The 21,480-nt window shown below is 42.0% G+C and overlaps 2 protein-coding genes across 7 annotated transcripts in view; one reads left to right on the forward strand and one right to left on the reverse strand.

Annotated features, from left to right (window-relative positions):
- On the reverse strand, positions 1–7,646 carry rps15a (ribosomal protein S15a). Of its 2 annotated transcripts, none has more exons than XM_048552426.1 (5): positions 7,519–7,646; positions 6,821–6,958; positions 5,855–5,934; positions 5,494–5,579; positions 1–131 (listed from the first exon to the last, which is right to left on the reverse strand). In XM_048552426.1, the coding sequence occupies exons 2-5, from the start codon at positions 6,951–6,953 to the stop codon at positions 38–40; spliced, it is 393 nt and encodes a 130-aa protein (XP_048408383.1). In that variant the 5' UTR covers positions 6,954–6,958; positions 7,519–7,646; the 3' UTR covers positions 1–37. The 2 variants fall into 2 exon arrangements, with proteins under 2 accessions (XP_048408383.1, XP_048408385.1); XM_048552428.2 differs by having other exon boundaries at positions 7,428–7,536.
- The window catches only part of LOC125462393 (uncharacterized), a 27,336-nt gene continuing 13,470 nt past the window's right edge, over positions 7,615–21,480 (forward strand). For 3 of the 5 annotated variants that reach the window (XR_007249655.2, XM_048552422.2, XM_048552425.2), the window contains exons 1-3: positions 7,630–7,767; positions 8,103–8,224; positions 17,324–17,574. Coding sequence is in view for 4 of the 5 variants with exons in the window: in XM_048552422.2 (XP_048408379.1) it covers positions 17,338–17,574 (237 nt within the window). In the remaining variant the exon portion in view is untranslated. Of the gene's footprint in view, positions 7,768–8,102; positions 8,225–17,323; positions 17,575–17,673; positions 17,834–18,141; positions 18,211–21,480 lie in introns of those variants that run through there. The other 2 variants (XM_048552423.2, XM_048552424.2) reach the window with 2 other exon arrangements.

The following is a 21,480-nucleotide window of genomic DNA, read 5'->3' on the forward strand; positions in this document are numbered from 1 at the left end:
GTGGTTTCAATGTTTTATTATAGACAGGTTACATGTTTTAGAAAAAGAATCCTATGATCTTTCCTCCCGTGTGTTTTCGTTTGGCCTCTTCATGGTCCATGATCCCTGCTGAGGTTGTTAGAACGAGGTACCTAGATTTAAAAAATTCTCAATTTCAACCCAAAACCTTAACCATATGGAGTTCAAAGTAGAAAGCTTTATTGGCCACAAATTTTCAAACCAATATTTTCAGACAATCACACAATGTTTCATGTAAACTAATGAACAGCATAAGCATTAATTCAGGACCAGATATTTGACTGCATTTCTATATTCTAATGTCTGCAAGGACTGAACTATCCTTCAGACAGTTTGAACCATTTACTGTTGGCAATATACCAAATAATCCAAAACAATTCTACATTTTGACTGAACCAAGCAAAACACATCTTAAGTGTTGTTACAATGAAATTGGTGCTACTGCATTCTTGTAAATTTCTAGTAGAATCTTTAGCTATTCTTACTCTATATATGGCAATCTCCACACTGCAAAGACTTCAATCAATGCACACCAAAATTTGAGTTGAGAAGTTTCCTGCTTAGATTTAGCCATTAACACTCCATTCCTAATTCCATAATCTGTTCAAAATTACAACCCAGTTCAAAGTCCAGCCCTAATAATATTGCAATTTAAAAAGGAAAATTAAGGTTTCAGCCATGCCCCAGCACCTGGGCAGACTCAATTCAATTCAAAAAGAACACACTCATTTGAGAATGATTGAAATTGAGTCAGAATACACAGTCTTAAAAGCTAGTTTCCCCACTGGCTTTTATTGATTTTGGTGCAGGAAGAGGGCAGTTAACTGGACTGTTGGTTTGTGGACCACTCCTCCTCAACCTCTCCCTCATCTTGAAGAGTGGCAACTCTCAGTTAAACCAACACTCAAGGAGTGCGTAGCCTTACATTGTAAGGAGTTGGGCAATCAGGGAAGACAATAGGTCTTTTTTAAAAAAAAACAGACTATGACATTCAAGAGTGAACTATGGTAAATGGAAAAACCCAGGGGAATTTGATGCACAGAAAGATCAGGGAATTCAGGTCCACTGTACCCTGAAGGTGGCAACACAGGACAAGAGCGGTCAAGGCATACAGCATGCTTTCCTTCATCAGACAGGGCATGGAGTACAAAAGTTGTCAGGTCATGTTACAGTTGTACAAGACTTTGGTTCAACCACATTTAGAGTACTGTGTACAGTTCTGGTCACCACATTAACTTGCAGGTAGAGTCCATAATTAAGAAAGTGAATGTAATGTTGTCGTTTATCTCGAGGGTTGGAATATAAAAGCAGTGACGTGCTTCTGAGGTTTTAAAGGCTCTAGTTAGGCCCCATTTAGAATACTGTGGCCAATTTTGGGCCCCACACCTCAGGAAGGACATACTAGCCCTGGAGCGTGTCCAACAGAGATTCACACAGATGATCCCTGGAATGGTAGGTTTAGCGTATGATGAACGGCTGAGGATACTGGGATTGTACTCATTAGAGTTTAGGAGGTTGAGGGGAGATCTAATAGAATCTTAGAAGATATGTATGATTTAGAAGGGGTGGATGCTAGGAAGGGGTTTCCATTAGGCAGGGGAAGACTAGGACCCGTGGGCACAGCCTTAAAATTAGAGGGGTAAACTTAAAACTGAAGTGAGACGATATTTCTTCAGCCAGAGAGTGTGGTGGGCTTGTGGAATTCATTACCAGAGTGCAGTGGAGGCCGGAACGTTGGATGCCTTCAAGGCAGAGATTGACAAATTCTTGATCTCAGAAGGAATCAAGGGCTACAGGGAGAGTGCAGGGAAGTGGTGTTGAAATGCTCAGCCATGAATTAAATGGCAGAGTGGACTAGATGGGCCATATGGCCTTACTTCCACTCCTGTCTTCCACATCCTTTTGGTAATGTATGTTTTGGACAGGGTGCAGCAGAGATTCACCAGGGTGTTGCCTGGTATGGAAGGTGCTAGTTATGAAGTGAGGTTGAGTAGATTAAGATTATTTACATAGACAGGTTTTTTTTTGGGGGGGGGGGGGAGGAAGAGAAGAAGGGAGTCTGATTGAGGTCTACAAAATCATGAGGTATAGACAGGGTGGACAGCAAGAAGCTTTTTCTCCCCCAGAATGGGGGACTCAATTAGTAGGGGGTCACGATTTCAAGGTGAGACAGGAAAAGTTTAAGGGAGATATGCATGCAAAGTTCTTTACCTAGAGGGTGGGGGGGTGCCTGGAACACGTTGCCAGTGGAGGTGGTAGAGACAGGCATTACAGTGTAATTTAAGATGTATCTAGACAGATACTTGAATAGGCAGGGAGCAGAGGAATTCAGGACCTTGGAAAACAGATGGCAGGTTTAGATAGAGGATCTGGATCAGTGCAGGGACTTGGTGGGCTGAAGGGCCTGTTCCTGTGCTGTAATCTTTTGTTCTTATTAAAAGACTGGCTAGACACTAGCAGAGGGGAACAACTAAAGGGGGAACTGCATTGATCAAGAGAGTAACATGCTTCATTCCCCTCCTGTCCACCAAGACATGTATGCAATGGTCAACAGGCTCCTACACCTTCAAATACAAGGAGACATATGATTAAGAGGTGTGACTGTGTGCCTTAGATAGCACAACTGAATACTCCTTTTTAAATTACAAAAGCAAAGTGTAGTGGGACTTTTCAAATCGGGAAACATGCCCTATCTAAAATTTAGACTCAATCTGCCATCTGACAAATCCAAGCTGTTTGATTTGACGTCTTTCCTCATTCAGGATTAGAGCCTCACGTAAACCTGGTCTTTGGATGGGACCAATCACATCAATGTAGATGAAGCAGTGACTCCATGAGGAAGGTGTCAGCGGCAACAGAGGAAAGCAAAAGGAGGAGGACTGCAGTCAGTCAGTCTAGGAGAACCAACAGCTTCCCAGGGTTACATTCATGGGCCCAGTATTCAGGTCACAGCCTATAAATGCTGTGTGGTCATAATCAGAGAGAGAATAAAACAAGGCACACACAAGGTTAATACAGAATGTAAGCAATGACGTGATGGAATGCCTAACGTAAGCAAGAATGAACAAAGCTATATCTACATGAACAGAACTGAGCAGTTAATCTTTCTGAATGCATAACTCTAACTGACCTAAATTTTGCTGCTGAGCAAGACTTATACTAAAAAGGTGACAGAGAGACAACCTAACAATACATAAAGGGGTCAGGACTTTTCTCATTGGAGCAAAGAAGAATGAGAAGTGACTTGATACAGGTGTACAAGATGATGAGGCATAGATAAAGCAGATAGCCAGAGACTTCTTTCGCAGGCAGAAATAACCATAAGGGGGCATAATTTTAAAAAGTGATTGCAGCAAGGTATAGGGGAAACGTCAGAGGTAGGTTCTTCAGTGATGGGTGGATGGAAAGCACTGCCAGTGGTGGTAGCAGAGTCAGATACATTAGGGACATCCAAGTGCCTCTTGGATAGGCACGTGGATGATAGTAAAATGAAGGGTATACAGGTTAGTTTTGATCTTAAAGTAGGTTAATAGGTTGGCACAACATCATGGGCCAAAGGACCTGTACTATACCGTGTTAAGATGAAGAATCAGACCCTTTACTTTACATCCACTTGAACTTTCCAAAGTAACCTTGAAATCCATCACCCAGATGTTACTCCCTGCCAACTCACCCAAGCCTAAAGCAGAACCAAAAAACTGTCCAACTTCCAATGGCTTCATTGTATTATCGTCAGACTACTAATCCAGGAACTCAGCTAATGTTCTTGAGGCATGGATTCAAATCCCATCATGGCAGATGGTGGAATTTAAATTCAATGAAGAACCTGGAAATAAGAGCCTAATCATGACCATGATTGCATTGTTGATTGTCCCCATCTGAAACTAATTATCTGGTCAAGCTTGCAGCTTTGAGGCTGTTACACCAAATTGAATCCCATTCGAGAAACAGGTAGTTGTTCAATACTTCTGGAAATTCAAAAAACTGTCAGGGCCTGGGAAAGTGTGAAAAAACAAACCAGTGGCAAAATGAATGAAGTGAGCACAACACCTGAAAGCAATCACGCATCTTAACACAAGCAGAAGACTCTTCATCTTCACAATATGAAAACTGCAGAAAAGGCATATTTGCAATTTCACTCACTTACGTCCTTCAGGGAAGGAAATATCATCCTTACCTAGTCCGATTCCAGATCCACAAAGTGGTTGGCTCAACATCTCCCCCCCAACAATTGGAGTCCAGACTTTAAATTTACAAGACACTAGAATCAAGGAATTCCTCTGGTTATATCCAAATTGATGAAAGTCACTAAGAGCTCATTTCTAATCATTGGGAAACAATCAGGAAACTGCAAAGTGGTTTATGGAAACACAATCAGGGTGGCTACTGACATTTTTCAAAACAAATAAAAAGAATGAATTCCCAGGGAATTTGATCTACCAAGAGGAACTAGGATAGCACACACTTATAAAGTTATTTAAAAAGGTTTTCATCCAAAACTAGATGCTCACCTGAAATAACAAATCTGTGGACAGCACAGATTCACTGCAAGCATTTAAAAACCAGTAGGGTGTAGTCAGGAGGTTTAGTATTTGAAGGTGAATTAACTACTAACCAGTTACATCAGTCTGAGTTTACAAAGTTAGAGGGGATTGATTGGTAGAAAAGTTGATTTCCCAGCTCACTACAATTCGTATTCCTCTTCTTTAAAAAAAGAGATCATGGTACAGTTGATCCTACACTGATTAGGCTCTGGTCTCTACGGGTTTGGTTTGTCATGAACCAAGGTCAATAACCTCAAGCTGCCTCCAAACTACTGAGACACGAAATGGTTCAGGTGAGCAAATTTTGCACAAATCTTCCAAATCAAGTGTGCTTTTGAATAAAGTCCCTAGAACTCATTTACACATTTTTCCTTCAAAAGTATAACCAGGTCATAAATCCCATCGACTTCGTAGGCTCCAAACCAAACTGGACCTCTGAAAATTCATAGCTTGGGTGTTTACCATTAATCATCAAGATTAACAAGCTCCAGGCCCTCTCCAGACACCAATTAACTCATCACTAAACTGACAAGCAGACAATCGCCTTGGTTAATGGCAAACCAAACCCACTGAGATCAGAGAAGATTTCAATGTTCTTGACTTTTAGTAAAACAGAAAATCTAAATTGAGGAGGGCTCAAGACATTCTTCAGTAGTATCATGTTGTGCCTTTGGAGGTATACAGGAGTGACCCAAAAGGTGAGAGTTTAAAAGCTGTGTTGTAATAGAACACAAAGTTAGTGGATTCAAGTGTTTCCAACCAATATGGGAGATGAACACCCCACAACAGACCAGATTTGGGGCTCCCATTATTCAACATTAAACAATGTAAACTGGCAACATCTACATCAACAGGCCTTACAAGGCCTTTCATCATGGGCTCGAAACACTGGAGCAAAATTTCTCATTTAGAAGTTGACAGCAAGACTTACCCAAACTGACGGGAAGGCAGAAGTCCATTTTGCCACCTTTCAAGCTCTTTGACTTGAACATCGAATCTGGGGCTAATGACACCACACTATCAAGAAGCAAAAAAAAAAGGTAAGTCAGTGGCAAAGAAGTGCTATGTAATGGTCAAACAATAGACTATTTCTCCTTCAACAAACATCAGAAACAGATTACTTGGTCAAGACCTAGGAAAGAGTGAAAACAAACCAGTGCCAAAATGAATGAAGTGAGCACAACACCTGAAAGCAATCACACATCTTAACACAAGCAAAGGAGTCTTCATCTTTACAATATGAAACTGCAGAAAGGGCATATCTGCAAACTGTGGGCAGCTTTTTTTTTTACCTTGTTCAGTCTGCCAGTGAGATTGACAACTATTTTCCCACCTCTGTGGTCATCAATAATCTCAAACTCTCCAATGTAGCCTGTAAATAAAAAACCACACTTTGAGGCCAAAGAAGTTAGTAATTTTTTTTGAAAGTCTCAAATTGTTAACTAATGATCCTGACTCCAATTTAATAAACACCCCCATCACATTCTACATAAGTCATACAGAATTAATGACATTTCAAGCATTGACAGTCCAAAATATGGCAAAATTAGAAGAATCAGGCCAAGCATTAAGTGTGATCTGCCATTCCATCATGGCTGATATGTTTCTCAACCCTGTTCTCCTGCCGACATCTTGTAATACTCGATCTTATCAATCCAGAACCTATCCACTTGTCTTAACTAAAGAATAATTTGGCCTCCACAACTCTCCATGGCAATGAGTTCTACAGATTCACCACTGCATTAACCTTCTTCAGACTCTTCTCCAACTCCCATCACACTTACTATCCTGTAAAGAAGTACAATTAAAGAATCAAAGATAGATTAGCACAAGTCTCAAAAGCACCACCACCTTCCTGTCAGAGGCTGACATTTACACAAGGGATAGGGTGAATAGCCAAGGTCTTTTCCTCAGGTTGGGAGAGTCCAAAGCCAGAAGGCATAGGTTTATGGTGAGAGGGGAAAGATTTGAAAAGGGACTAAGTGCCAATATTTTCAACAGTGGGTGGTGCTTATATGGAACATTCTGCAAAAGGTGGTGGTGAAGGCATCTGGATAGGTACATGAATAAGAAGGGCATACAGGGATATGGGCTAAATGCTGTCAAATAGGGCTGGATTAATTTAGGATAGCCAGTCAGCATGGATGAGTTGGACTGAAGGGTATGTTTCCACACTGTACGGCTATAGTACCAGAAAGTCTCATCCTTTGCAGTGCAACACATGACAGCCACCTAGGCAGTGAAAGAAACCATCTTACCATGCTTCATCATTACAGTCAGGAATCTCACAATTACTTTGGAGCATGGCCGGATGAGAACCTGGCGTTTTCCACGTTTCTCTGCATTGTTGATGCTGGTGAGGGCATCGGCGAGAACATTCATGCGCACCATGATGCCTGGAGGTGAGGGAACAGATTAGAGATGCTGCTCTTGTGAATTAATTATTGAAGAAAAAGAAACAAAATCAGCTGCAGAAGGCCAGGAGGGGAGGTGAACACAAGGGACAAAGCAAACTGGGACGGGGGGAGGGAAAGAAGGGGTCACTGTGGACCATCTCGCTACCCTGACCCTGCCCCAGTCTCAAATCCATCCCCTTCACCAGAGGAACCAAGACTAATGGGAGAGTGTAGAATGAAAGCATCACCCACTGTAAATCAGACAACACTCCGCGCTCCCAGCTTCACTGCAGCCGGGTATCCATCACACCGCCCCCAGGCCTTCCCTCCCGCCCTACAGCCTGCTCATCTCCCTCCCACTGAGTCGACAGCAACGGGGGGGGGGGGCACAACCCACCGCAATATTTACACGGACTACGCACGTTTTGCCCGCCCATAGTCGCACCGGATGAATCCCCGCATCACATACTTGAAGGGGCACGGGAAAAATCAGCGTCAGTGCCGAGGATGGCGCTGATACAAGGCGGATTACCGCCGGCCAGACCCTACCGACATCTTACCGCTTGGTCAATATGGCGAAAGAGGAGGAAGCAGCGGCCGCGACGCCTGATGGGGGATTTCTAAATCTCGCGAGGGTTCGTCCCGCCGCCTTATACCAACGATCGTCCATCTTAACTCATCAAGTGTCGAATCACCCTCCCCCTGCCTCCAGCCGTCTCGATCACTCAGGAGCGATTAAACATACCTGGTAACTTAGCAACGGCGGCGTTCAGGCCTCAAGCCTCTCATAAATCAGCGATAGCAAGCAAGTAAATTAAAAATTAAAATACTGGGAACTAAATTAAAACTCGGAACTGAATTAAAATACCGGGAATTAAATTAATACTTTGGAATTAAGTTAAAATTCAGGAATCAATTTCGAAATTCCTGGAATTAAAAGATAAATGCACAGAAGCTCATTATCATTCACTTGTTAAATAGATTAATGACGGTTTATTCCCCTCCACTCAGTATCTCTAATAGTCTGATTAGCAAATTCATTTTGAAAATGAACTTGTAAACAGGGTAGAAATCATCACAATATTTTCAAGTTTAACAAGTTTTTTCAAAAGTAAACCTCTGGTTCTAAATTTACTTTTTAAAGAAAATGTTTGCTGCCCATTGAAATGGAAAGTTTTGGCAAGTGGGAGAATTAGCAGCTTGGGGAAGTGTGAAGTGCTTTATTTTGACAGCAGCGATAAGAAGACACCACCGATGTTCTGGAAGGTAAGAAACCAAATAGAGTAAAGCATAAACTGACGAAATGCATAAATCACTAAAAGGAGCTATTTGATAACTGTATGAAGGTGAAAAAAAAGAGTTGGGGAATATTTTGGTGGAGAAACAATATAGAAAAGCAAAGAGATGATGCCAAATTCATGCAAACCTTAGCTCCTAAAATGCTGCTTGACCTGCTGTGTTCATGCAGCTCCACACTTTGCTATCATTTGTGGCATGTTGTGTGCAGCTCTGGTTTCCATAACCCCTAATTTTAACTCAGTGAAAGATTTACAAATAATTGAGAGGAAACAGTGTTCAGGAAGGATTGTGCAAATTGTGTTGTGAGGAAAGGTCACTGGAACCGAAACATTAACTCTGATTTTTCTTAACAGATGGTGCCACATCTGCTGAATTTTTCCAACAACTTCTAGTTTTTGTGCAAATTGGACCTCCCTTCTCTTAAAAAGAGAAGTCTGAAGGGGAGAGATAGTAGGAATTGCAGATGCTGGAGAATCTGAGATAACAAGGTGTAGAGCTGGATGAACACAGCAGGCCGAGCAGTAAAGCTGATGTTTCGGGCCTAGAACCTCCTTTCTGAAGAAGGGTCTGAACCCGAAACGTCAGCTTTCCTGCTCCTCTGATGCTGCTTGGCCTGCTGTGTTCATCCAGCTCTACACCTTGTTATCTCAGTCTGAAGGGGAAACTGATTGGTTCGCCCAGGTGACTAATTTATCTCCTTTTCTCAAAACACATTAATGAGCAAAATAAATTGGAATATTTTCCTGTTTACTGAATTTATTTCCTCTTATTATGAAATTCCCCTTATCCGTATGATTTTGCTTTGAATCTATCATGAGATGAAAGGAAATATGCTTGCAGCCATTACACATGTACAGCTACAGCTCTGCAATTAAGTTCATAGTTATTTCTGCAACCTTGTTCTTTTCTGCATCAGTATTTAATTTATCACACTGCCTTCAAGTTGTCCATTGAGCAGTGTAGGGCAGATGTCAAAAGTGATCATGGCTGTTCTAGCATTATTTCTTCAAAGCCTGTACAAAAAATATTCAAAAAGAATTTCTGTTTTGGCATGTTGGATGTGGAAAAGTATAAAACGTGGCAGGCTGAGAATGCCAAAACTGTGCTGAGAGTATGCTTTTTCATATCTTCTGGCCAGCCAGTGGTAGTCACTTAAGGCATTGAAGGAGGCTATTTGGCTCATTGATTCTGTTTTCTATAGAGTGGGCCAAGTCAGTGTCATACCCTCACTCTATCCCTGTATCTGTGCAAGTTTATCTTCCTCAGGTCCTTATCCAATTTTCTTTTGAAATCATTGGTTACCTATGCTCCAACCTACTTTACACACTGATTTCTAGGCCATCACCACTCATTATGTAAATTAATGTTCCTCCTCACCATACCCACACCACTATATAGTTTGCACAAAACCTTGAATCTGTGTACTGAGGCTATCAACCTGTCTGTCCGCCTGATCAAAACCTGTAATAATGTGGTGTGCCGCTATTAAATTTACTCCCCCAACCTCCTTTAAGTAAAAGACAATGTCTCCCATTTACTCCAACCTGTCCTTTGTAGCTAAAATTCTTATTCCTCATTCCTGGATCCATTTGGTATAGCTCAGGTGTTCCTCAACTTCAGTTATTACATCACTCGGTATTTCTCGGTAGTGTACTGTCACCTGATGGCGATCCATCTATGTCACCCACGACCATTTTAATTAACCTAGTATTCACAGCCTGTGGGGGAAGAACTTTCCCATGTATAGACTACTCTTAGTGTGAACAAAGTGCTTAGAGTCATTGAGGTAGGCAACGTGGTAACAGTCCGTTTGGTCCGACTTGCCCATGCTGCCCAGAATTCAAAATTAAACTAGTCTCATTTGCCTGCATTTGGTGCATATTCCTCCATACTTATCCCATCCATGTACCTGTCCAAATGTTTCTTGAATGTCAAAATTGTACATGCTTCCATCACTACCTCTGGTAACCCATTCCAGACACTCACCATCCTCTGTTTAAAAAAAAAGTTTTATACTCCCATACCATGGGGAAAAGCTGTCAGCTATCTATCTTACCTATACCTCATGATTTTGTATACCTGTATAAAGCCAGCCGTCAGTCTCCTACCCTCCAGGAAAAAAAATCCCAGCCTACCCAACATCTTCTTATAACTCAAACCTTCCAGTCTATGTAGCATCCCTGTAAATCTTTTCTGCACTCTTCTGGTTTATTAATATCCTCCTGTAGCAGGGCAACCAGAACTGCATGTAGTCCTCCAAATGTGGCCTCACCAAGATCTTGTACAGCTTCAGCAAGGGTCCGTCTTCTGATCTCAGTCCTAAATACCAGATGTCTAATTAAGACCATAAGATGTAGGTGCAGAAACAGGCCATTCTAACCGTCAACTCTGCTCTAACATTCAATGACATCATGGCTAATATGAAAATCCCTAACTTCTTTTTCCTGCATGTTCCTTCTAACTTTTGATTCCCTTGTTTATTAAAAATCTGTCTATTTCAGTCTTAAACGCACTTCATGACCCAGCCTCAACAGCTCTTTGTGGGAAAGAATTCCACAAATTCACTATCCTCTAAGAGAGGAAATTTGTCCTCATTTCTCTAATTTTAAGAGAACACCCTTTTTTGTTTCAGTTTACCTCACCAGAAATGTAGTTTCTCTGTACCTAGCCTATCAACCAATGTTTTAATTATGATAACTTTAGTTACATTGTCTATTAACCTGCTTAACTACAAAAAATACACACATAATTTAAATAGCCTAGCCTTACTTGCCATTTTACATATAACTATTCTTGGAAATTTGTGGGCAACCCCCTCAAAGACAAATATTTTTCTGGAGACTCAGATCTCGGTAAGTATTCTAGTTGAGATTGGAACAAGGGTCTGTATAAACAATTCCTCTTCTTTGCCCTAACCTTCCTGAAATGAAGCGCAAACTTCCATTAGTCTTTTTGACTTTTGTTTTAATAATCTGCAATGGCTTTTAATGATATATGTACAAGGACATCTAAATCCATTTGCTCCTTCACAGTTGCCAGTCTTTCACTGTCAACAAAATATTCTGATTTGTCTTTGTGAGATGAAAAGTGGATGACCTTACAGTTTTCACATTGAGCACTTTATTGAACAGTTTTGTCCACTCACTATCCTGGTTTAAGAGTATTGCCTTGCATTGTCACTGATCTGTTAGTCCAGAGATGTGGATAATGTTCTGGGAACCCGTGTTCGAATCCCATCATGGCAGATGGTGGAATTTAAAATTTAGAACAAACAAAATCTGGAATTGAGAGTCTCATGATGATCATCTGGTTCACTCTTATCCTTATGGAAAGAAAACCTGTCATCCTTACACGGTCTGGACTGCATGTGACTCCAGACTCTCAGCAGTGCAGTTGACTCTAAACTGACCTCTGGAATGTGCAATAAATGCTGCCCTAGCCTGTTATGCCCTTATCCCATGAATCGATTTAAAAATTGCCCCAACTGCAAGATTGTGCAGTTTGAATACTCTGACTCGTCTTATTAATTAGTGGATTCAGGAGTCTTAAGACAAGGTAGCCCATTGGATTGTCACTCCACCCTCCTTCCTTGATCATTCACTCCCTCTACCACCACCATTCAGTAGCAGCAGTGTATACTATTTACAGGATACACTACAGCAATTCATCAAAGTACCTGAGACAGCTACCTTCAAAATCATTCAGAGATGGTAAGAACTGCCAATGCTGAAGTCAGAGGTAACACAACGTGGAGGTGCACAGCAGGCTAGGCAGCATCAGACAAGCTGGAAAGTTGCTGTTTTGGGTTAGCTCAGAGAAGAAGGGTCCAGACCTGAAAGGTCAACTTTCCTGCACCTCTGATGCTGCCTGGCCTGCTGTGCTCTTCCAGCTCCACACTGCATTATCTCTACCTTCAAAATGAAGAGCTCTGCCACTTAAAAACACAATTCCAGCAGTTGCACGGGAACGTCCAAGTTTCTAACCTATAGCATGGGTTCTCCACATTGCTGATACTCCAACAGGGTGTCTTTCAAGAGTGGCCATGGCCTCCTCACTGGCACTACCAAGGATAGCAGCTTGACCGTGTGGCTGGCAGCCCTCTCTAGGCCATACCACTGTCTGGATTGATGGAACATCAGAGGCTCAGAGGTGACCTTATAGAAGTTGATAAAATCATGAAGGACATGGATACCGTGAATAGCCAAAGTCTTTTTCCCAGTGAAGAGGAGTCCAAAACTAGAGGTCATGTGTTTAAGGTGAGAGGGGAGAGATTTAAAAGGGATTAAGGGGCATGCAGAGGGTGATGCATATATAGAATGACCTGACACAGGAAGCGGTGGAGGCTGGTACAATTACAACATTTAAAAGGCAACTGGATGGTTACATCATAGGGAGAGTTTAGAGGGATATGGACCAAATGATAACAAATGGGAATGGATTAATTTGGGATGTCTGGTCGACATGGATGAGTTGAACCGAAGGGGCCATTTCCGCGCAGTACAACTCTATCACTCTGTGTTCTTGTGAGGATGAATGATAAGGATGGTAAGATTTGGGAATCCTGGGTGACAAGAGATATTGAAAGTTCGGTCAAAAAGAAAAAAAATGTGTAAGGTTAGGAAAATGAAATTAGACAAGGCCTTTGAGGAACATAAAGGAAGCAGAAAGGAACTTAAACAAGGAATAGGGAGGGCTAAAAGGAACCATGAAATGTCCTTGGCAAGTAGGATTAAGGAGAATCTGAAGGGGGGGGCGGGGGTTGCAGGTGTGACCTGATAGAAGTATATAAAGTGTTGACAGGCACGGATAGGGTAGATATTCAGAGTCTTTTACTGAGGGTGGAAATGTCATGTACTAGGGGGCATAGTTTAAGGTGAGAGGGAGAAATGTTTAAAGGAGATGTGCAAGGCAAGATTTTTATGCATTATGTGGCGGGTGCCTGGAATGCTCTGCCAGGGGAGATAATAGAGCTAGATGCAATAGCAACATTTAAGAAGCATTTGGACAGACATATGAACAGGTAGAGAATAGACAGGTAAGGACTATATTGTGATAAATGGGATTTGTTTAGAATGGCATCATGGACGGCACGGACATAGTGGACTGAGGGGCCTGCATCTGTTCTGTACCGTTCTGTGAAGGTGGAATGTGGACGAGGGGGAAAAGGAATGAGTGTGGGTGAGGGAGGGCAATGTGGAGAGAGAGATAATGGGAACTGCAGATGCTGGAGATTCCAAGACAATAAAATGTGAGGCTGGATGAACACAGCAGGCCAAGCAGCATCTCAGGAGCACAAAAGCTGACGTTTCGGGCCTGGACCCTTCATCAGAGAGGGGGTTGGGGGGAGGGAACTGGAATAAATAGGGAGAGAGGGGGAGGCGGACCGAAGATGGAGAGTAAAGAAGATAGGTGGAGAGGGTGTAGGTGTGGAGGTAGGGAGGGGATAGGTCAGTCCAGGGACTGTCCTGACCTATCCCCTCCCTACCTCCACACCTACACCCTCTCCACCTATCTTCTTTACTCTCCATCTTCGGTCCGCCTCCCCCTCTCTCCCTATTTATTCCAGTTCCCTCCCCCCATCCCCCTCTCTGATGAAGGGTCCAGGCCCGAAACGTCAGCTTTTGTGCTCCTGAGATGCTGCTTGGCCTGCTGTGTTCATCCAGCCTCACATTTTATTGTCGAGGGCAATGTGGAGTTTGGGTGAGAGGGGAGACGGTGAGTATGCCATTCCTTCTCAAGGGCAATTCAGAATGCACAAGAAATTTTGATCTAGCCAGCGATTTCCATGCCCCACAAGTGAGTAAATAGAAAACAAAGTGCTGGGCTGTGCGATGGTTGAAGGTGCAGTGTGTTCTGTGAAACATAAACCCATTGTGTCGGAGGGACCTAACAAGCTCCTTTCCCAGGCTTGCAACTTCGCTCATGACCTGTCCCATCATCAACACTCTGAGCGTTTCAGTTGTTTTCCAACGTAGTCTGGCTGTGATACTTCCCAGTTACTCATCTTTTTGTTTCCTTTTTGAGAAACTTTTCATGATCACTGCATCTGAGAGTACTTTGACAATTAATGTTTGCATTCAAGCAAGTGTATAAAATTAAGCACGATATTATGTTTACAGTTTTTAATGCAAGTCAGTCCTAATAACTGATGAAAGTTACTCTTAGCAGTTCAAAGTGTTATTGTTCCAACATCTCAGATCCTGTATTATTACAGTAATCTGTTAGTTGTGGAAATGGAGAGTACTGAGTGTTGAGAGTTAGTGTCCAGCACCTGTTGAATGTCTGTAAGCTGAGTGGAAAGCTGGTGAGTTGAATGTCAGGCGAACCAGCTGCTGAAGTGTTTTAAACTGGGAGGCTCACTGTACAAATCATTAGTATGTGTGGAGAAGTCAAAAATATTGTCAGAATTAACTAAGACAGTTTTTCTTTATTGTTCTACATTAACAAGAAAAACTGTGTATGCTAAGTGATCCGCTTGAAAATGATAGTTGTACGGAGCCCTATCAATCAAACCGTTATGTCACTGTGAGTAAAATTCAAGCCATCTGCCTGCTGTGTACAGACATGTGTTTTTACTAGAAACACCAGGCTTTGGAATCACCTGTAATACCAACATTGGCTGAGTAAGAGTTGTGACATTGAATATTTCAGTTTACTGCCTAGTTAACACTTTCCTGCTTCATATTTGTTTGTTTCTGCTTTCCAATTCTGACTTTGGAATGGGGAAAAAAAGCAATATTTAACAGCAACATTGGAAAGTTCTGTGGACTAGGAAACTCCCGTTCTGCCACTTGGTTCAAATCCAACCTGAACTGACGGAATCAAAGTGGCGCATCATTCTAGCCTCTGGACATACCACAGCAATTCTTCACAACAGTGTATTAGGATCAGATTTCTTCAGCTGCTTCAGCAATGACCTTCCCTCCATCACTAGGTCAGACCGTGGGGTTGTTCACTATCAAGTGAACTGTGTTTAGCTCCAGAGATAATGGGAACTGCAGATGCTGGAGAATTCCTGTGTTTAGCTCCATTTGCTATTCCTCAGACAATGAAATAGACAATGCGGACTTGTACAGGTTCTGGAGAACATCCAGTCTCAGGGTGATAATTTCAAGTAATATTCATACCAGACAAGTAGCAGCCATGTCCGTTGCAACAAGAGAGAATTTAACAGCCTCACCTCGGTATTACATTTTAAAGTTTCCCACCATCAGTATCTTGCCAATAAATAACTGTGGCCCAGTGAATAAATAAAATCATGACATTTCACTTCTTCAGATACTGAATTGCTGGAAATCTTGTCAAATTTTAGATTTTTTTTCATCTTTTTCTCCTTCTTTAATACCATGAGATTTACAAATTGTTCTGTTTTGGAAGGATAAAATGAAGTGGGGGTGGGTTGGGGTTGGCAGTGTTGAATGACCTGTTCTGAAATCTGCTTAACAACAGGCCCGGATGAATGGCTGTTAAAGATTAAAGAGAGGCCTTGTTTGTTCTTCTGGAAAGACAGTGTAAGATGCTCACATTTAGCAATAATGGCAGTAGTATCCACCCTTACAGTAGTTGGTGATTCTGAGGAAGTGGTTGAGAATATCAGGTTATAAATGGTTATGGTTTAAACCATACATTTAATTCTAAGACAGGATAGAATTGGGGTCTCGAGGATAACTAATGGGCCTTTCTACTTGGATACAACGCCCACATGAGAATGACACACCACACTTCTAAGTTAATTTCAGTGCAAAACTGATTTCTTGGAGATGAGAAAGACTTACAGTTCTAAAGAAGTATCACTGATCTTAAAAGTTAGCTGTGCTTTCACCCTACAGATGCTGCCAGACCTGCTGAGTTTTTCCAGCAATTTGTTTTGTTTTTGTTTCTGATTTCCAGTATCTGCAGTTCTTTTTGGTTTTAGTGAGACTTAATTTATCTGTTTTAAAAATCAATTCCACTTGAATGGATTTCTTTTCCATTACTTTTACTGAGTATCCATCACTTATGTACTTAATTCATATCCTTTTGTATTTGAATCCAGAGTCTCTCACAAGATACTAGTTTACTCCAGTTTATGGAACAGCAGGACATCTGACAGAATAACTCAGACAGCAATTTGTTGTCTGATTTAGTCCCCAATAGTGATGACAATGATAGCCACATTCTTATTTCTGCCACTAAATTTAGGCCATTGCTTCCTAATGATGGGAGTGATTGACCCTACATATTGTAAGTTACCAGCAGGATATGGTCAGTTTCATTACGGCAAAACAAAGAACTGCAGATGATAGAAATCCGAAACAAAAACAGAAATTGCGTAAAAACTTAGTGTGTCCATCAGAACCTGTGGAGAGAAAACAAAATCAGAACTTTGAGTGCAATGACCCTTCCTCAGAACTGAATTCTCATTGACTTCTGGAAAAGAGTCACTGGGCCCAAAGTGTTAACTCTGCTTTCTCCCCACAGATGCTGCCAGACCTGCTGAGCAATTTCTGTTCTAGTTTTACAGCTGCGTTGCCCTTGTCATGTTTCTCCAAGGCCACATAGATTAAATGCTGTAAATCCTGAGCTTAACCAGGAATCATTGTTTGACAGATAGTTGAAGGTTAAGAGGTGTTAATAATCTTTTATCCCTAGATCAACAGAAAGCAGCATGAGATGACTGTCTTCTGTTTGTTTACACCAGTTTTTACAAAATATGGTAAATATGCATTGAATTTAGGATTTATAGATAAATATTAGCATTAAGCATTTTCTTCTTTCCAGCTTTTTACTTAGTGAGTTGAAGGAACTTAAGTATAATGACTAACCATGCAGACAGAATTCTTTGAATCGCTTGAGTTTCACATTAGTAACTTAAAGTGTTGAACAAAAAATTAAATAAATTTCAACATTATTACTCAGCCATCTGTAATTCTTTGAATTAGCAATTTATAATGTCCCTCATGAACTGTATTACACAAATCAAATGCTATTTAGCAATAAAACTTTTAAAAATCAGAAAATTACACAGTTTGAATATTTTGCCTTAAAGATATTGGATTAAATTTGTTTGTTATGTACTACTTACAGCTTAATTTTACAAGATGTCAAATCATGAATGGACACGAATATTAACTGGTTTTGGCAAAGGCTGCTGCACCAACACAATTCTTACTGACCAGGCCAAGGAAATGACTGTTCTCAGGGACCAACCCTACAGGACAAATGTTGCGAAGGAGATGCAGCCTGAGAGCCACCTTGGGGCCAGAGCTATGCATAAAAGTACATTGACATTGGGAAAAAAATCTGCAGTATCAGATTATACAACCTCCTATAAGCAAGTAAGCTTCCTGAAAGAAAGGTTATGAATTACATAAATTAACTCTGATAATAAACATAGCATTGAATTTTCTTGGTCAGAACTGTTTTTGCCTTAAGCACTTCCTTTTTTTCTCAAGTCAATTTTTCTCAATTCTCCTTTTTACCTTCCTAGTTTATATCCATAACACATGGCAATGACACTGAGCACAACTTTTAATGAGGTGCATTGTTCAACCCACGAGAGTATAACATTGATCATTTGTATAGGACATTCCATATGTGAGTATTTTAAAATTTGCTCGGTGTTTACATTTTGGTTGCTATGGCTTTTCCTGTCACAGACCACGGAGACTCCTACACCAAACATTGTCAATTCCTTCATAATTGCATGCACTAATGAATAGGAAATTAAAATTTAGAGACCTGCAAGAACAAAACAAACATGTCTTTTAATTGATGGTACTATTTCAATATACTGCAATGTCATTATTTGTTACAACATATTATTCTAAAATAAATTATGGTCAATTTTGTTACCTTCATCACTGAAGGTGAGGAAAAATAATGTTTTTTGTCCCTATTTATAGATGAAGAGATTAATAATGTATCTCACAAACTTACGGCCGTACTTCAACGGAACCTTGAATATTCACAAGGTATAGCCAAAGACAGAACTTTTCAGGTTTTGATTAAAATCTCACTTCAGATCCTGGATTTTTTTAATGGAACCATGAACATCAGGACATAGAGTCTTCAGAAAGTTGTGGATTGTCTAGGCTGCTGTGAGGCAATTCATCACACATGTCAAAATGTGAAGAGTTTTCAGAGCAGATTGTTAGATATGAAGTAGCCTGACTTTCCTTGGTGAAATGGAAAAAACTTTACTTTCATCTTTTTAAGTTACAGAACATTAACCATGCAGGGGAAAACTGAGAGGATAAGCTGCATTATTGTAATAATGTTGATTTAATACTGTGTTGCTGATGATATGTGCTTTACTAAGTAGCATCATTGAGAGTGGAGTCATTGAGTCAAGTAGCATGGAAACAGACCCTTTGGTCCAACTCGTCCATGCTGACCAAGTTTCCCAAACTAAACTAGTCCCGTTTGCCTGCGTTTGGCCTTATCCCTTAATGTTCAGGTCCAAATATCTTCTAAATGTTGTAACTGTACCTGCATCCACCACTTCATTCTACTTAGGAACCACCCTCTGTGGGTGGAGGAGAGGATTGGCAAAACGATTCTGGGCAGGAGTGAAAGGAACAGGGTGGCCATTATGGGAGACTTTAACTTCCCGAACATTGACTGGAAATGCTGTAACTCTAGTACGTCGGATGGATCAGTTTTTGTCCAATGTGTGCAGGAAGGTTTCCTGACTCGGTATGTCGAAGGGCTGACAAGAGGGGACGCCACACTGGATCTGGTACTTGGTCATGAACAAGGCCAGGTGTTTGATTTAGTGGTAGATGACCACTTTGGAGAGAGTGACCATAATTTGGTTATGTTTAGTTTAGCGATGGAAAGGGATAGGAACATGCCACAGGGCAAGAGTTATAGATGGGGGAAGGGCAATTATAATAAGATTAGGCAAGACTTAGGAGGCATAGAATGGGTTAGCAAAATGCAGGGGATGGGGACAATCGAAATGTGGAGCTCGTTTAAGTAACAGATATTGCGTGTCCTTGATAGATATGTCCCTGTCAGGCAGGAGGAAGCGATAAGGTAAGGGAACCGTGGTTTACTAAAGAAATTGTATCTCATGTTAAGGGGAAGAGGGAGGCTTATGTGACATTGAGACGGGATGGTTCACATGAGGCGATGGAGAGTTACAGATTAGCTAGCTAGGAAGGATTGAAAGAGAGAGTTAAGAAGAGCAAGGAGGGGACATGAGCAGACATCAGCAGGTAGAATAAAGGCGAACCCGAAAGCTTTCTATAGGTATGTGAGGAATAAGAGGATGACTCGGGTAGGAATAGGGCCAGTCAAAGACACAAGTGGGGAGTTGTGGGTGGACCCTGTGGAGATCGGAGAGGTACTAAATGATTATTTCTCATCTGTTTTCACTGAGGAACAGGAGAATATTGTAGAGGAGACGATTGAGTTACTGGCTACTAGCATTGAAAGGATAAAGGTTAGTAAGGAGGAGGTGTTATCAATTCTACAAGGTGTGAAGGTAGATAATCCCCTGGGCTGCATGGGATTTTTCCGAGGATTCTCTGGGAAGCTAGGGAGGAGGTGGCAGAGCCTTTGGCCTTGATCTTTGAGTCCTCATTGTCTTCAGGTTTAGTACCAGAGGACTGGAGGATTGCAAATGTTGTACCCTTGTTCAAGAAGGGCAGGAGGGATGACTCAGGTAATTATAGACCTGTGAACCTTATGTCTGTTGTAGGAAAAGTTTTGAAAAGGATTATAAGAGATAGGATTTATAATCATCTAGCAAGCAACAATTTGATTGGAGATAGTCAGCATGGATTCGTCAAGGGCAGGTCGTTTCTCAGAAACCTAATTAAGTTTTTTGAGAAGGTGACCAAGCATGTGGATGAGGGTAGGGCAGTTGACGTGGTGTACAGGGACTTCAGTAAAGCCTTTGATAAGGTTCCACATGGTAGGCTATTGGAGAAAATACAGAGGCACGGGATTGAGGGAGATGTAGTAGTTTGGATTAGAAACTGGCTTCCTGTAAGGAGGCAATGAGTGGTGATTGATGGAAAATATTCAGTCTGGAGTCAGGTCACTAGTGGTGTGCCTCAAGGATCTGTTTTGGGATCACGGCTGTTTGTCATTTTTATAAATGACTTCGACGCAGGCATAGGTGGATGGGTTAGTAAGTTTGCAGATGACACTAAAGTCGGTGGAGTGGTGGACAGTGTGGAAGAATGTTGCAGGTTGCAAGGAGACTTGGATGAACTGCAGAATTGGGCTGAAAGGTGGTAAATGGAGTTCAATGCAGATAAATGTGAGGTGATTCACTTTGGGAAGAATAATAAGAAGGCAGAATACTGGGTCAATGGAAAGATTCTTGGTAGTGTGGATGTGCAGAGGGACCTTGGTATCCGTGTACATAGATCCCCGAAAGTTGCCATCCAGGTTGATAACAAAGTGTGAAGCTGGATGAACACAGCAGGCCAAGCAGCATCTCAGGAGCACAAAAGCTGACGTTTCGGGCCTAGACCCTTCATCAGAGAGGGGGATGGGGTGAGGGTTCTGGAATAAATAGGGAGAGAGGGGGAGGTGGACTGAAGATGGAGAGAAAAGAAGATAGGTGGAGAGGAGAGTATAGATGGGGAGGTAGGGAGGGGATAGGTCAGTCCAGGGAAGACGGACAGGTCAAGGAGGTGGGATGAGGTTAGTAGGTAGAAAATGGAGGTGCGGCTTGGGGTGGGAGGAAGGGATGGGTGAGAGGGAGAACAGGTTAGGGAGGCAGAGACAGGCTGGGCTGGTTTTGGGATGCTGTGGGGGGAGGGGAAGAGCTGGGCTGGTTGTGTGGTGCAGTGGGGGGAGGGGACGAACTGGGCCGGTTTTGGGATGCGGTGAGGGAAGGGGAGATTTTGAAGCTGGTGAAGTCCACATTGATACCATATGGCTGCAGGGTTCCCAAGCGGAATATGAGTTGCTGTTCCTGCAACCTTCGGGTGGCATCATTGTGGTACTGCAGGAGGCCCATGATGGACATGTCATCTAAAGAATGGGAGGGGGAGTGGAAATGGTTCGTGACTGGGAGGTGCAATTGTTTATTGCGAACTGAGCGGAGGTGTTCTGCAAAGCGGTCCCCAAGCCTCCGCTTGGTTTCCCCAACGTAGAGGAAGCCACAGCGGGTACAATGGATACAGTATACCACATTGGCAGATGTGCAGGTGAACCTCTGCTTAATATGGAAAGTCATCTTGGGGGCTGGGATAGGGGTGAGGCAGGAGGTGTGGGGGCAA

Source organism: Stegostoma tigrinum, chromosome 23, assembly GCF_030684315.1.
Source record: "Stegostoma tigrinum isolate sSteTig4 chromosome 23, sSteTig4.hap1, whole genome shotgun sequence".
Taxonomy (NCBI): Eukaryota; Metazoa; Chordata; class Chondrichthyes; order Orectolobiformes; family Stegostomatidae; genus Stegostoma; species Stegostoma tigrinum.

What these genes read in the sequence shown, in the direction of transcription:
- rps15a (XM_048552426.1), bottom strand. Translation starts at nt 6,953, where the DNA reads ATGGTGCGCATGAATGTTCTCGCCGATGCCCTCACCAGCATCAACAAT. An exon ending in GACTGTAATGATGAAGCATG is followed by an intron (nt 5,935 to 6,820) that starts GTAAGATGGTTT and finishes TTTTATTTACAG; the next exon opens with GCTACATTGGAGAGTTTGAG. An exon ending in CTGCCTTCCCGTCAGTTTGG is followed by an intron (nt 132 to 5,493) that starts GTAAGTCTTGCT and finishes TTTTAAATCTAG; the next exon opens with GTACCTCGTTCTAACAACCT.